At 41.2% G+C, this 16,634-nt stretch overlaps 1 protein-coding gene across 1 annotated transcript; it reads left to right on the top strand.

Annotated features, from left to right (window-relative positions):
• Positions 1 to 32: 32 nt before the first annotated feature.
• Positions 33 to 5,731, top strand: PRSS37 (serine protease 37). Its single transcript, XM_003983114.5, has 6 exons — positions 33 to 92; positions 434 to 531; positions 2,569 to 2,710; positions 3,972 to 4,225; positions 4,805 to 4,941; positions 5,486 to 5,731. The coding sequence occupies exons 2-6, from the start codon at positions 498 to 500 to the stop codon at positions 5,624 to 5,626; spliced, it is 708 nt and encodes a 235-aa protein (XP_003983163.1). The 5' UTR covers positions 33 to 92; positions 434 to 497; the 3' UTR covers positions 5,627 to 5,731.
• The last annotated feature ends 10,903 nt before the right edge of the window (positions 5,732 to 16,634 follow it).

The raw sequence follows: 16,634 nt of genomic DNA, 5'->3' as shown, positions 1-16,634 counted from the left end.
AGTGTAATAAAGATGGGAGGGGCTAAGGGAAAGTATAAGTAACCATTAGGGTGTTCAGAGCAAACCTGGGGACACTGTCTACCTGAGCTAAGGTGGAGCATCTTGTCCCCCACAGCCCTGGCCTCAGAAACTCCCTGAGGAAGATGAGTCCTGAGCCAGAGTCCCTTTCCCATAGACAGCTGACTTGGGCAGATGGGCTTTGAGGCATAGCAGGGAGAGGAGCCTGGATCTGGAAGTCTAAGGAACAAGGCTTCTTTTTCCTTCTTTGAAAGACCCAAGAGAGGCACAGTCTCCCATCCCCCAGCCTCCCTGGAGCAGAAGGACCTTCATCTGTCTACCTGGGGCCTTCTTCCCTCCCCCCATTTATGCCCAGATCTGCTTTCCCATCCTATTTTGGGTCCCCACGCCTAACCATAGCCATTGATTCTACCAGGTGTTCCTGAGAGTTCCATACTCTGCTGATCTTCTGCATCTCACGGGGAAAGATCTGGACTGCTATGAAATTTATCTTTTATTTGGGTGTCCTTGCTGGTATGTATCCATGAGCTTCTACTCTGTCCTATAAGGCACAGGTTAATGCAGGCTGGAGGAAGGCAGATTGGGGTGTGTAGAGGATACAAAAGAAGAGTCCAAGAAAAGCGGTCATGGACAGAAGTAGGTATCTCCTGTCCCAGACCACACCCATAGGCTCCCATGAGGCTGAGCTCACCCTTCCAGTGCTAAGCTATGGGACGGGTGATGGTGCTCACTTGCCTTGGAGAGTGCTCAACAGTGAGCATTCCCCACTGGTGATTCCAAAATGTGGGCTTCATCACCCACTGGGCAAGTCCCAGTGTGGTCACAGGGACAAAGAACACATTCCGAAGTCTGATATCCCCCCTATTCCAGAAGCTTAGAGACTCAGAAAGCAGGGAATGAAGAAGGTAGAAACAAAAGATCAAATGCAAGGGCCCTAACCCCTGCACTCCCTGACTTCCACGAGTCCTTCTGATGGCAGAATTTGCTGGTGAGGCATCTCCCACCACCTCCAGACCATCTATGTTGCATCACTATTAGCCGTGTGAGCACAGACAAGTCAATCTACCCATGCTTTAGTTTCTTCAATCAAAATGGGGATATTACTAACTACATCATAGAGATGTTGTGAAAGTGTTAAATAAATCCATGTAAAGCACTTAGAACAAGAGCTCAATGCCTCAATGCCTCCTGTCCTTTTTCCCTTGGGATTTCTAACTATGTGATCATAAAAGGGTATGGGGAGGTGGAGGCCAAGACTTGGGAAGGATAAATGGAAGAACCAAGGGCAGCCGAGGTAAGAACAGTATTTTATTTCTGATACTACAAGCAGCCTTCCTCCCTTTCTTAAGTGTTTTTCTTTAATAAGTCATTTTTTAAATATTACATGTTAATATTAAAAAGTTAGAAATATTAAAAAGTAGGAAAAAAATAAACACTTCATAACCTCACCTCACAGTCTACACATGCTAACACTTCAACTTACTCTCAGGCTTCATTTATTTATTTGTCATGCAAATGGTTTATCTTTTTGTTTCTTTGCTTGTTTTTAGACAACTGGATTACTAGATTAATATACATTTCATTATCATTTTTAACTTAAAGAAAGGTTATTAATATTTTCTTTGCTGTTTAATATTCTTTATAAATACAATTTTAATATTTCCATATATTGATGTACTTTTTTATTTCATTACTATATTGGACACTTATATTTCCAGTGTTTACCTATTATAAATAGTGTTAAAATGAGCACACATTCATAATCTTTGTCTATATCTGATTATTTTAGGACAGATTCTTAGGGTTGGAACTATTAGGTCACAAGTGATGAACTATTTACACTTTTGATGCCTATTTCTAAATTGCTTTTCAAAAAGAATCAATTCACGTTGCTACATGTAGTAAAAGAGTCTCTTCATTGTACTTTCTTAGATTCAATATTATCAACATTAAACCAAAAATTAATATTATAAGTATCAGATAAAATGGTATATCATTTTAATTTACATTTTATTAGAAAAAGAGGGTCAAACATTTTCATATTTCCTGGCCAATCAATTATTTCTTTAAAATTATCCATATTCTAGGGGCACCTGGGTGGCTCAGTCAGCTAAGCATCTGACTTTGGCTCAGGTCATGATCTCACGGTTCATGAGTTCGAACCCCATCTCGGGCTCTGGGCTAACAGCTCAGAGCCTGAAGCCTGCTTCAGATTCTGTCTCCCTCTCTCCCCCTCCCTGCTCATACTCTGGCTCTCTCTCTCTCAAAAATGAAATAGACATTAAAATAATAAGAAAGAAAAAAAGAAAGAAAGAAAGAAAGAAAGAAAGAAAGAAAGAGAGAGAGAGAGAGAGAGAGAGAGAGAGAGAGAGAGAGAGAGAAAGAAAGAAAGAAAGAAAGAAAGAAAGAAAGAAAGAAAGAAAGAAAGAAAGAAAGAAAACTATCCATGTTCCTTTCAACTAGGAAACTGTTAACTGTCTTATTTGTCCTAAGATATGTCTTCTATATTAAGAATGTTTTATATGTTAAGAATACTAATTATTTTCTCAGGGACAGTTTTCTCTACTCACGCATCTGTACAGAAAGACGACCATGCTCCCTACTTGGTATACCTCAAGTCACACTTCAACCCCTGTGTGGGTGTCCTCATCAAAAACAACTGGGTGCTGGCTCCAGCTCACTGCTACTTACCGTGAGTGTTGGGAACCCTCACTCCCACCCCCTGAAACAGCCTGATTCATTCTACATGAGTGGTTCTCAAAGGGAGGCAACTTTTCCTTCCAGGGTACATTTGGCAAAGTGAAGATATTTTCGGTTGTCACAGTGGACTGAGGGGTGCTGTGCTACTGGCATCTATCTAGAGAATAGGGCCCATGGCAAGGATGCTACTAAACATTCTACAATGTGCACCCCCTCAACAATTACCCGGCTCCAAATGTCACTACTGCTGCTGGGAAGGAAACCTGTTCCATACACTGTGCCTCCTCAGTCTCCCATCAGTTTGTTTCAAGTTTTTTACTGATGAGATAAATGTGTTTTATTAATTAAGGGACCAGCAGGTAACTGAGGGTACACTCAAATTGGACAAATTGAGGAGAATTTTTAAAAATGACTAACGACAAAGGCACGGACAAGTTATAGGGGAAGCACAAAGAAGAGTTCAGTGCCCCCAGGATTAGTATTAGAAGGGTATAGTTACTCCCCCTAGACCTAAAGGGGCAAGAGGAGAGGTTGGTTCAAAGGAGAGGGGAGCAGGGGAGGGTGGGAGGAGAGAGAAAGGAAGAGAGGAAGCCCTGTGTACAGGGATTGCCTGATAGAAGCTGGGGCAGCCCTGCATGAAGGGAGCTTGGAGGATAAATACTCGAACCTCACTCTTCTCCTCTAACTACTTCCTGGTGCTTGCTATCAACCGAAACCCAAGCAGAGAGCAGAGGACAGGAGAACCCATTGGCTTAATCCATATGTAACACCTTCCAAAGGCAGAGAGCAGGATGAAGCAGGGTTGTGAGTGGGTCTAATGAAACCAACGGATCTCCACCACTCAGGTCATGCCATTGTCTTACCTCCACCAGAATGGAAATGCTCAGTTGGAGAGGCTGGAGCTGGAGTGGAGGGAAAATATTATTTCTATGCCATGCATGATTTTCCTCTTTACGACATTAAGGATGCTACATGAAAACACAGTGGTTAAGGCTCCACCACCTACTGTGTGACCATGGAGGAATTACTGCTATGTGGTTCCATCATCTGTTAAATGGATTAAAGATAGAATACACTTCATAGTTTTGTTGTAAGTAGTAAATGAGGTAATCCAGAATGCAGACCGAGCAATTGGCATAGTACCTGACACATTATAACATTTAATATCTTTGATGATGATGGTGGTGGTGGTGGTGGTGGTGGCGGTGATGGTGATGATGACAGTGATTACTCCCACCCCCTTCTCCCTCCAGAAACCTGAAAGTGATGCTGGGAAATTTCAGGATCAGAGTCAGAGATGGCACAGAGCAGACAATTAACCCCATTCAGATTATCCGCTACTGGAACTACAGCCATAGCGCTCCCCAGGATGACCTCATGCTCATTAAGCTGGCTAAGCCTGCCAACTTCAACAACAAAGTCCAGCCACTTTCCCTCGCCACCAGCAATGTCCGGCCAGGCACTGTCTGTCTGCTCTCAGGTTTGGACTGGAGCCAAGATAACAATGGTGAGTGTACCTTCCACAGCAAATCAGGGTCATCAGTCACCCATGTCCACAGAGCTGAGAAGAGAGGAGAGGAGAATGGATGGAGACCATGAGGGTGCTAGGAAAAAGAGACTCATCCGGAAGTCCAAAGCTCCTCCCAACCCAGTGATGACACGATGACACAGAGCTACCTCCTCCAGGCTCCAGCAGCCGGGGCCACCAGGCCATCGGACTCTGCACACAGGCCACACTATTCCTGACTGCCAGACACATGGTTCACATCAGGGAGGCTGTGCTCCTCCCTTGCATCCAGGCTCATTTTGCACATAGGGGACACCTCTGAGGACTTGAGTCAGGTCACCCCATATTCCTCCAAGACTAGATACGATGGAAAGAAAACCACTTCTTAAAAGAGTCATGCAGGCTATTTTTTCAATCCTCTAGATTAACTCTCATAACCATGCACAAGATCCTTGCCTTTTCTCAGCCCTTTTTTCTTCAGACATACACACAAAACACCAGTTGAAACACAGGGCAGTGACTGAAGAGTCTAAATAACAATTGCGAGCAGTCAACCTTTTTTATCCTGTCTTCCCTCAGGCAGGCATCCTGATTTAAGGCAGAACCTGGAGGCTCCTGTGATGTCTGATAAAGATTGCCAGAAAACTGAACAAGGAAAAAGCCACAGGAACTCCTTATGCGTGAAATTTGTGAAAGTGTTCAGCCGAATTTTTGGGGTAATCTTTCCTCTATATTCAACATTCATTTGCTTGTATGTGTCTAGTTTAATCATGACAGCGATTAGAAAATTAGAAAGCCCTCATCCTCTCGCAATCTTTTGAGAATTTGATAAGGCTGCACCAGGCCCTCCTTACAGATGCCTTTATCCATTAAAGTGTGGCATGCAATTGCTCTAGTTAATAACACTTTGCTAGATTTATTACTCTCATAGCTGCAAGAAAAAACAGGCATTGCTTTAAAAAAGAATTCAAATTTTTCACAAGGGAAACTCGCTTCACCAGTCCAAATAAATGGGGTTTGACTCATTTTACATGTGAGTTCTAGAGAAGTTTTTCTCTGACTTTCTCAAGATGAAACAAGGCTAGTTACAACAAAGCTAGGTAAATGACTCCAGTTTCCTATCTCCCAATTCGGTGCTGTTTTCATAACCCATGAGCCTACCTCTGGGCAGGGCTCATCCCACTGGGGGACTAGAGGGCTCCTGTGAGAAGATCCGATCATATCTCTCTTGTCTCTCTCCCTCTGCATGATCTCTGGTAGGAGGTGGCCGTCGCTACTGTCATCTGCAAAAACAAGCTCCAGGGAATCGAGGTCGGTCACTTCATGGGAGGGGATGTCGGAATCTACACCAATGTTCACAAATATACCTCCTGGATCGAGAACATCACTAAGGATAAATGACACCCTTCTACGCTCTCTGTATCCCACTGGCTCTAGTCATTGACTATACAGGCCACTATTTCCTCCAAACTCAAAATAAAAATCTCCAAACAGAAATGCATTACACCAGTAGCCTATGTTTTCTTGGTTGTGTCTCTTCCCATATCCCATAACGATGTGAAGAACCAAGGACAAAACATGACATGAGCACTCTTCACACAGTAGTAGGGTTGTACCCATTATCTCGTTTAATGCTCACAACAATCCTCTGAGGTTATCTTTTATCCTCACTTTACAAATGAGAAAAATGAGACTAAAAGAGAGTACTTAACATTATCCAAAGCTGACAGACATCAGAGCCTAGAATAGAACCTCCAAATATCGTTTCTCAATCCCATGCTCTCAGCCTCAAAATTATAGGGGAGTCTGTGGCATCACAACAGATTTTGGCTTCTGTTTTTCTGCCACTTCTCTTATCATTCAAAGAGCTTGAAGCTTTCCCTTGTGGCTAAAATCCTGGGTACTGGAATAATCTCTCCTAAGAACGGCCATGCTCCCTCTCACTGCTACACTGACTGCAGCATGCTACAGGGAGAGAGTTAGCGGATGCATAAGAGGCTAACAAAGAGAACTTCAGGACAGGGTCACTGCCATAAATCAAGTCCAACAGGAAGCCTGGCAGCTCCAGAACAGGGTGAAGAAGTCATCTAGATCCAAGAAGAGTATAATCTCAGGGCAGTGGAAGATTCCAGAAGCAGATATGGCTGAGAGGAGGTGAAGGAAGGGCAGAAATTGGGCTTAGCTACACACAGACCACGGGATTAATAAGGTCAAGAAAGCAGGTACCAGTCCTCTGGTTGAAGACATGGTAAAGAACTTGAAAACTGAGAACTCCAGGGCCCCAAATCTGGAAATGATCAGGGAATTCTGGATATCCAAGAGACTGGGGAATACAGGACAAGGATGGGTAATCTTCCAACAGATGTAGACTGAGGAAACAACCACACACTACCCTTGGATAATATTTCCTATTCCCTAAATTTAAAACACAATCTATACATTAAAGACCTTGGTGTTAGGCAGAATAATGGCTCCCCAAAGATGTCCACACCCTAATCCCCAGAACCCATAAATATGGGTTTTTTTCCATGAAAAAGCCAGTTTTGCAGCTGTGATTATGCTTATGGACTTGAGGATGGGGAGATTATCCTGGATTATGTGGGTGGGGCCAGTGCAATCATATGGGCTGTTAAAAATAGAAGAAGAAGAGAGAATATTTGGGCAAAGAGATGTGACAACAGAAAGGCAGCAGAGATTCAAAGCATGAGAAAGACCTGAGCTGCCATTGCAGGTTTTGAAAATGGAAGAAGGGAGCTACAAAGCAAGAAATGTAAGCAGTCTCTAGAAACTGAGAGCGAACCTCAGCTTCCAGCTAGCAAAGAAATGGGAACTTTAGTACTACAATTGCAAGGAACTGAATTCTAACAACAACCAAAATAGGCAAGGAAATGGATTCTCTCTAACAAGAAGCACAACCTTGACAACACTTTGATTTTAGCCCATTAAAACTGGTCAAACTTCTGACCTACAGTATTGTAACATAAGAAATTTGTGTTAAGGTGTTTCTGATAATTTGTTATAGGAGCCATAGAAAACCAATACAACCTTTAAAACATAGTCTCTAGAAGAACTTCTTTCTGGGGTGCTCAGCTGGTTAAGCATCTAACTCTTGATTATAGCTCAGGTCATGATCTCCTGGTTCATGAGATTAACCCCCACATTGGGCTCTGTGCTGACAGTGAGGAGCCTGCTTGGGATTTTCTCTCTCCCTCTCTCTCTCTCAGCCCTTCTCCCCACCCCCAATCTCTCTCTGATAAATAAATAAACATTTAAAAAATAAAAGAACTGGTTTCTATATTGGGAGGTAAAAACCTTCAATTGTTCCCAATTGTCCTGAAATAAACTCTAAAACCATCAGAATGGCATCCAAACCTCCTTGAGACCTCCCACCCACCCTACCCATATACTCCCAAAATATTTCTAAATATATCTTCTGCCACTTGACTCTGTGAAATGCAAATATGAGTAAAAGAAATATCAGAAGAAAATGTTAAAAAAAAAAAAAAAAAGCCCAGTGCTCTCTGTATTTTAAGTTGGCAACCTGGTCAAGACCCAGATTTAACAAAGTTAGAGCCATTAAAAAAAATTCCTTGGGGCACCTGGGTGGCTCAGTCGGTTAAGTGTCCAACTTCAGCTCAGATCACCATCTCACAGCTCGTGAGTTCGAGCCCCGCGTGGGGCTCTGTGCTGACAGCTCAGAGCCTGGAGCCTGCTTCGGATTCTGTGTCTCCCTCTGTCTCTGCCCCTCCCCTGCTCACATTCTCTCTCTCTCTCTCTCTCTCTCTCTCTCTCTCTCTCTCTCTCTCTGAAAAATAAATAAACGGTAAAAAAAAAAATTAAAAGGTTTACAAATAAACCTTTAACAAAAAAAAATTCCTCAAGCTGAAGTCAAGTCTTCAAGTGTTGAAGGCAAGAGCAACCATATTCCAGGCAAGATATTTCCTCTTCACCCATTGCCTATGACTTACACAAAAACAAATCATATTGATCACTATTCAATCAACTCCTCAGTATAAGTTTTTTCTAACAATTTTTTCAGCCCCAATTATTAGAGTGACTTATCCAAGCACAGTGACCAGCAGCATGGGTTTAGGGGCTGAACTATCAAGACTATGAACCATCAAGACTTCTCTGAGTGCCAAGCTGCATTTCACAGATCCCTTTCCCTCTACTATTCCCTGCACTCCTGACTCCTACATCCAAGGTTGTACTGTGTTCTCCCCTTGAGGGAAGTGCCAGCTGGACTTCACTAATGTTATTTCACTGATCTCAATCCCTACGTCCCCAAAAGGGTTTTTTATATTGCATTCTGCCTTGGACAGAGGCAAGTTTACTCCAAAATAAAAATATAGTTTTAAACAGGGGCCATTGAGGGTCACCCAATTCTCATTTCTTTCTTAGATCTCTACTTCTCATTATAGAGATCCTCAGGGCCATGGCCTCATCTGGAACCTGGAAACACACTGGAGCCTGGAGTGTCATAACAAAATCTGCTTTGTTCATTTGCATGAACTTAATAAAAATAATAAAGGCACATAGGCCATTATAGTTTGAACATCTACTATACATTAGGCACTGTGTTAGACATTTTGATATGCATTCTTTGCATGTAACTCTTCAAATTTATATTCCTCCACTTACTTGAGGTTTCTGAAAAAAACACAGCTAGTAACTTTCCCAAGACCATATAGTTAATAAACAGCAGACCAAGGATACAAACCTTGATCCAACTGACTCCAAAGCCTGTGCCATTTCCTTTCTGTTTTCCCATAACTACATTTCTAAATACACAGATGTTTCCTACATACTTACTCTTGCTTTTTTCCTCACATAAGGCAAAAAGCTCCTATTTAGATAACATAAGAAGTTTTATGGCTTCTCCCATGATCTCTGATTTTAGCTCCCAGTGAAATATTCTTTGAGGTCTGTAGATAGAGAGTCTTCAGGGTTCCTATCTAAAATTAAGGCTTCTCTGGGGACCACTTCATAATATTCTATTTCTATATTCCAGAAAGCGATAGATTTAATCCCAAGATAGGTATAACTAGCTATCAACAGGTGATTGGCAATATCATTTCAAATTACGTATTTTGTTAAATAGCTTTGAAGGAGGAACCAGTCTGCTGTGCTGATTCCACCACATCTCTCCAACCTCCTAACATCACAGCTCCCCAAGTTTAGTCTTGGACTTCTTCTATCTATACTCACCTACTTCCTTAGTGATCTATACCATACATAATCTAACAGTGCCCAAATGTGTATCTCCAGCTTGGGCTTTGCCCTTGACTGTCAGTCTCATATACTCAGCTGTCTACTCAACAGCTACATTTTGATATCTAATCTATATCTCAAACTTAATATGTCCAACTGAACTCCAAGTCTTATTGAAGATGGACCTGCTCCACCCACAGTCTTCCCCATATAAACTGATGACAATCTGAGGAGCCTGCAATTTACTCAGGCCAAAAATTCTGGAGTCACTTTTGATTCCTCTCTGTTGTCTCATTTTCAATCTACAGGAAAATCTTGCCAGTTCCACTTCAAAACATTTCCACGATCTTATTACTTTTCCCTGCCTCCACTGCTACCACCCTGGTAAGCCTAGATTATTGTGATATCCTCTTAACTCATCTCTCTTCTGCTACCTTTGCCTTATTAAACTCAACCTATTCTCAATACAATGACCAAAGTGATCTTTTAAATGTTTTTTAGTGCTTATTTATTTATTTTTGAGAGAGAGAGAGAGAGACAGAGCACCAGCAGGGGAGGAGCAGAGAAACAGGGAGACACGGAATCTGAAACAGGCTCCAGGCTCCGAGCTGTCAGCACAGAGCCTGACTCAGGGCTTGAACTCAGATCATGATCTGAGCCAAAGCCGGACACTCAACCGACTGGGCCACCCAGGAGCCTCCAAAGTGATCTTTTAAAATGTAAGCCAAGTTTTACCACTTGCCTCTGCTAAAAACCCTCCAAAGGCTCCCCATCTCAGAATAAAGGACTAAGTCTGCACAGTGGTCTATAAGGACCTTAAAAATCCCAAGCCCCTTTGATCTAATCTCCCACCTCTCCTCCAGCCACACCAGCCTTCTAGCTCTTCTTTGAGCATGTGAGACACTTACTTGCCTCAAAATTTTTGTACTTTTCCCAGATGCATGCATGGCTTACTTCCTAAAATTTTTGCTTAAATGTTATTTTCTCAGCAAAGTCTTATCTGACTACCCTGTTTAAAATTAGAACCCCCACCACTGATGGAAGTACATGTAAATATTCATCTTCTATGAAAATCTGACAATGCATATGAGAAACCTTATAATTATGCTTATTCACTGCTTTTAGGCTTCTGCTTTTACAGCTTTTCAAAGATGTTTGCTGTAGCACTATAAAGAGCAAAAAACAGGGTGATTGGTGGTGGTAATAAAAATGTCCAGCCAAAAGGCTGTGGAGAAATGGAAACCCTCTTGCACTGTTGGTGGGAATGCAAACTGGTGCAGCTGCTCTGGAAAACACTGTGGAGATTCCTCAAAAAATTAAAAATAGATCTACCCTGTGACCCAGCAATAGCACTGCTAGGAATTTACCCAAGGGATACAGGAGTGCTGATGCACAGGGGCATTTGTACCCCGGTGTTTATGGCAGCACTTTCAACAATAGCCAAATTATGGAAAGAGCCTAAATGTCCATCAACCGACGAATGGATAAAGAAGATGTGGTTTATATATACAGTGGAAAACTACTTGGCAATGAGAAAGAATGAAATCTGGCCATTTGTAGCAACGTGGATGGAACTGGAAAGTGTTATGCTAAGTGAAATAAGTCAGGCAGAGAAGAACAGGTACCATATGTTTTCACTCATATGTGGATTCTGAGAAACTCAGCAGAGGACCAGGGGGGAGGGGAAAGGGGGAAAAAAAGTTACAGAGAGAGAAGGAGGCAAACCATAAGAGACTCTTAAATACTGAGAACAAACTGAGGGTTGATGGGGGGTGGGGGAGAGGGGAAAGTGGGTGATGGGCATTGAGGAGAGCACTTGTCGGGATGAGCACTGGGTGGTGTATGGAAACCAATTTGACAATAAATTTCATTTTAAAAAATGTCCAGCCATAGACTGTTGCTTATAAAAAAAATAAAAAGCATTGCAATCATAAACAATAATATATCCGGTCATTTAAAATGGTATTGTAGGGGCGCCTGGGTGGCGCAGTCGGTTAAGCGTCCGACTTCAGCCAGGTCACAATCTCGCGGTCCGTGAGTTCGAGCCCCGCGTCAGGCTCTGGGCTGATGGCTCAGAGCCTGGAGCCTGCTTCCGATTCTGTGTCTCCCTCTCTGTCTGCCCCTCCCCCGTTCATGCTCTCTCTCTCTCTGTCCCAAAAATAAATAAAAGTTGAAAAAAAAATTTTTAAATGGTATTGTAGAAAGAGCAGAATCAGACGTATAAATACAGAGAACAAATTGAAGTTTGCTGGAGGAAAGGGGGTGGGGGATGGTCAAAATGGGTGAAGGGGAGTAGGAGATACAAGCTTCTAGTTATGGAATGAATAAGTCATGGGGGGGGGAGGCATAGCATAGGGTATTTCAATGATATCGCAGTACCATTGTGTGGTGACAGATGGTCACTATACTTCTGGTGAGTACAGCATAACATGTAGAGAAGTTGAAACAGTATGTCATACACCTGTAACTAATGTACCAATGTGTGTCAACTATACTCAGATTAAAAAAAAACATAAAAATAAAAAAGGAAAATGGTTTTGTAGAAGAATATGTAATGGCAAGAAAACTTTAAGTATAAAGTTCAGTTTATAACATAGTATAGATATTATGGTTCCATTTTTGTCCCCATAGCTATTCACTGAACACTAATCTTAACACTGAGGGACAGGAGGAAAACAAACAAAAAGATCCCTGTCCTCCTGGAGTATACATTCTATCTTAAGGATACAGGCAGTTAAAGAAATTTAAATTTTTATTGTCAGATAAGTGCTATGGTAAAAAATAAAACGAATTTGGGAGTACTGAGATAACATTTTTTTAAGTTTATTTTGAGAGAAAGAGAGCACATGGGGGAGGGGCAGAGAGAGAGGAGACAGAATCCCAAGCAGGCTCCTCACTGTCAGTACTGAGCCCCACACAGGGCTCAATCTCACAAACTGTGAGATCATGACGTGAACCGAAATCAAGAGTCAGGCGCTCAGTGGACTGAGCCACCAGGCACCCCATGGGATAACATCTTAGAGGAAGAACGGAGATTCACTTGGCAAAGATGACCCCAAACCTGAGCATGTTCTGAGACTCCTAGGGGGCGGGGGGGGGATGCACCTGGGTGGCTGAGTCGGTTAAGCCTCTGAACTTAGGCCCAGGTCATGATCTCATGGTCTGTGAGTTCGAGCCCCATGTCAGGCTCTGTGCTGACAGCTCCGAGCCTGGAACCTGCTTCGGATTCTGTGTCTCCCTCTCTCTGCCTCTCCCCTGCTCATGCTCTGTCTGTCTGTCTCTCAAAAATAAATAAACATTAAAAAAATTAAGAATCCTTGGGAATGCCAGGAAAGCAGTAAATGGATTGGAAGGTGTTGTGGGAGGTGGCGTCTCCATTCCTAGAGACATCATGACTAACACGTAATGAGAATGGCATAATCGGGGTGAGAGAGTGGCATGGGGATGTGTTTATGGCGAGGTGTAATAATAAAGTGTGACAGAAGGTGGGTCCTGAGTCTGAGTGTACCCACATGATGCTGAGGACAAAAAAGCAAAGGAAAGGCAAAGGGTGTGAGAGCTCTCCAGGGACATCTAGAACATGAATCTCAGAAGTAATGATGTGGCTGGCAAGTGCTCCCACCGGAACCCTGGGAAGACCCAAAGCCAGCTGGTACAAAGCTAGGGGCTTTGGGGCTCATCAAATGGAACACCAGTCGTTCCTCCAGCTCTTTTTCTAGTTCCGTAGAAATACCCAGGGTGCTGAATTACAAAACCTCATTGAAGGAAAGAAAGCCTGAACTGTTGACACCTATCTTTTTCTTAAAGTTTTAATTTAAATTCCAGTGAGGTAACAGAGAGGGTAATATTAGTCTCAGGGGTAGGATATAGTGACTCAACACTTACATATGACACCCAGTGCTCATCACAAGTGCCCTCCTCAATCCCCATCACCTAGGTCACCCATCCCCCCACCCACCTCCCCTCTGGTAACCATCAGTTTGCTCTCTAGAGTTGAGTCTGTTTCTTGTTTTATAGTCATCTCTTACCCTATATTCAATATAAGTTCATCTCAACATGATACTGTTAATTAAATTGATTACACATCAGGAGAACTTCAGTGCTTTTAATGCTCTTTAACCTTTGCTGCACATTGGAACTGCCAGGGGAGACTTAAAAGACAATGCTTAGGTCCTATCTCAGAGATTCTAATTTATTGGCTTTGGGCAGGACCTGAGCATTGGGATATCTCTTATGCAACCGAAACTGAAAATCCAAAACTAACTTGCACCATAAAGCTTACATTATCTACGGCTTTCTCAGAATTTTACAGAATACTAGAGACTGTGAAAAACCATCTTTTAAAAACTCATGTTTACTAATGGATTCATACTACCATATAGAAACACATTAGCTTTTGTGTATTAACCTTATATACAACTATCTACCTTTCTAAGTTAACTTATTTCCTAATATTTTTTAGATTATTGGGATTTTCTACGTACATAATCATATCTTCTTAAAATAATGACAGTCTTGGGGCGCCTGGATGGCGCAGTCGGTTGAGCGTCCGACTTCAGCCAGGTCACGATCTCGCGGTCCGTGAGTTCGAGCCCCGCGTCAGGCTCTGGGCTGATGGCTCGGAGCCTGGAGCCTGTTTCCAATTCTGTGTCTCCCTCTCTCTCTGCCCCTCCCCCGTTCATGCTCTGTCTCTCTCTGTCCCAAAAATAAATAAAAACGTTGAAAAAAAAATTAAAAAAAAATAATGACAGTCTTAATAGTATGATGTATAAACCTGTCAAATCACTAAGTTGTACACCTGAAACTAATGTAACATTGTGTGTCAACTATACTCAAATAAAAAAGGAAAGAACATAATGGCAGGTTTATTTCTTATTTTCCAACCATTATATCTGTAATTGCTTTAATATGACTTTAGGTATATAATTCAGTGGTTTTGCATATATTCACAGAGTTAAACAATTATCACCACTAACTTTAGAACAGTTTTCTTGACCCCAAAAGAAACCCTGTCTCCATAGCAGTCACTACCCATTAGCTCTATCCTCCAGCCCCTGGAAACCTCTGACCTAATTTCTAGCTCTGTAGATTTGACTATTTGGGGCCTTTCATATAAGTGAAATCATATAATTAGTATTGTGACAGGGTTCTCTCCTTAGCACGTTTCCAAGTTTCATCTATGTTATAACATGTATCACTACTTCTTTCCTTTTTACAGCTGAATAATATTCCACTGTATGAGTGTGTGTGTGTGTGTGTGTGTGTGTGCGCGCGCGCGCGCCTGTGTGTCTGTGTGTGTATGTATGTATGATGACACATTTTGTTTACCCATTCATATGATGATGGACATTTGAGTTGTTTCCATTTCTTGACTATTAGGAACAATGTTTTCATGAATATTCACGCACAAGCTTTTATGTAGACGTGAATTTTGGATTTCTCTTGGCTGTATACCTATGAGTGAAACTGCTGGATTTTATAAGTATATGCTTAATATTTTGAGGCACTGCCAAGCTGTTTTCCAAAGTGGCTGTACCAGGTTATATTCCTACCAGTAATGAAGGAGAATTCCAATTTCTTCACATCTTCACCAACATGTAGTATTGTCTTTTTTATTATAGCCACCTAGTAGGTATGAGGTGCTATCTCATTGTGGTTGTGACTTGCATTTCCTTAACGACTAAGGATGTTGGCCACCTCCATGTGTTTGTGGGCCATCGGTATACCTTCTTTGAAAAAATAACTATTCAAAGCCTCAGGTCCAGTTTTTTATTAGAAGGTCTTTTTACTATAGAGGTATAAGAGTTATTTATATATCTCAGATACTAGTCCCTTATTATTTGCAAATATGCAAATATTTTGTCCTATTCTATAGTTGCCTTTTTACTTTTTTGATGGTGTCCTTTGAAACACAAATGTCTTTTTTAATTGTTGAAGTCTGACTTGTCTATTTTGTTGTTGTTACTTGTACTTCTGGTGTCATATCTAAGAAACCATGGCTTAACCTAAGGTCACCAAGATTTATTACCATAAGTTTGTACCTAAGAGTTGTGTAATTGTAGGTATTACACTTAGGCCCATGATATATTTTTAGTCAATTTTTGAACAGTGTGAACTAAGGATCAACTTTACTCTTTTCTATGTGGGTATCCAGCTGTTCCAGCGAACTCTGCTGAAAAGATTTCTTTTATTGTTGAATTGTTTTGTTTGGCACCCTTGACTAAAGTCATTCCACCATAGTGTGAGGGTTTATTTCTGGACTCTAGATTCTGTCCCATTCATTCATATTCTGTCCTTACACAAGTACCACACTGTCCTGATCACTATAGCTTTGAACTAAATTTTGAAATTGAGAAGTGTGAAGCCCCCCAAATTTGTTCTTTTCCAAAATTCTTTGGGTTATTATGGGTCTCCAGCAAAATCATATAAATTTTAGGACAAGCTTGTCAATTTCTGGGAAAAAAAGCCAACTGGGATTCAGATAGGGATTGTATTTATCTGTAGATCAATTTGGGGAATACTGACATATTAACAATATTAAGTATTCTAATCCATGAACATGGGATGTCTTTCCATTTATTTACGTCTCTTTAATTTCTTTCACAATGTTTTAAAGTTTTCAGGGTGTATTATACTTCTATTAAAACATTCCTATGTATCTTATTCTTTCTAAAGTAACTGTAAATGAATGTCCTCTTAATTTCATTTTTAAGATATTCATTATGAGTGCACAGATACACAACTGATTTTTGTATATTGACCTTGTATTCTGTAACCTTTCTGAAGTTGTTTATTATTTATCACAAATTCCCTAGGACTTTCTATATTCAAGATTTTCTGTCTTGTAAGTCTTTTCAAAAAACAAACAACTTTTTAATAGAAGAAGCAATACACACAAAGAGATAACTTAAGAGAATTTAACAAAAGATTTATGAAGATGTAGGCAAGGTTAAAGGAAATAACAAGGGATGATGAAGTACCCACATACTCAGGAAGCCACTGCCAAAGCACATTTATCTGGCATTTATCTACTACTTTCTGTATCTCTAATTATTCCTTGCCAGTGCAAATATTTAAAGTTATTTTTCCCAAAGACTAGTATAATAATAACATTGAGGGTAAATATTTATAGTTACTACTATGTACCAGGCACTCTTCTATGCACTTCGCATATATTAATTCATTTAATCCTCATGAT

The sequence above is a fragment of the Felis catus genome, chromosome A2, assembly GCF_018350175.1.
Source record: "Felis catus isolate Fca126 chromosome A2, F.catus_Fca126_mat1.0, whole genome shotgun sequence".
Classification (NCBI taxonomy): Eukaryota; Metazoa; Chordata; class Mammalia; order Carnivora; family Felidae; genus Felis; species Felis catus.
Note: the sequence above shows the minus strand (reverse complement) of the source record. Positions and strands in the feature narration are given on the sequence as shown.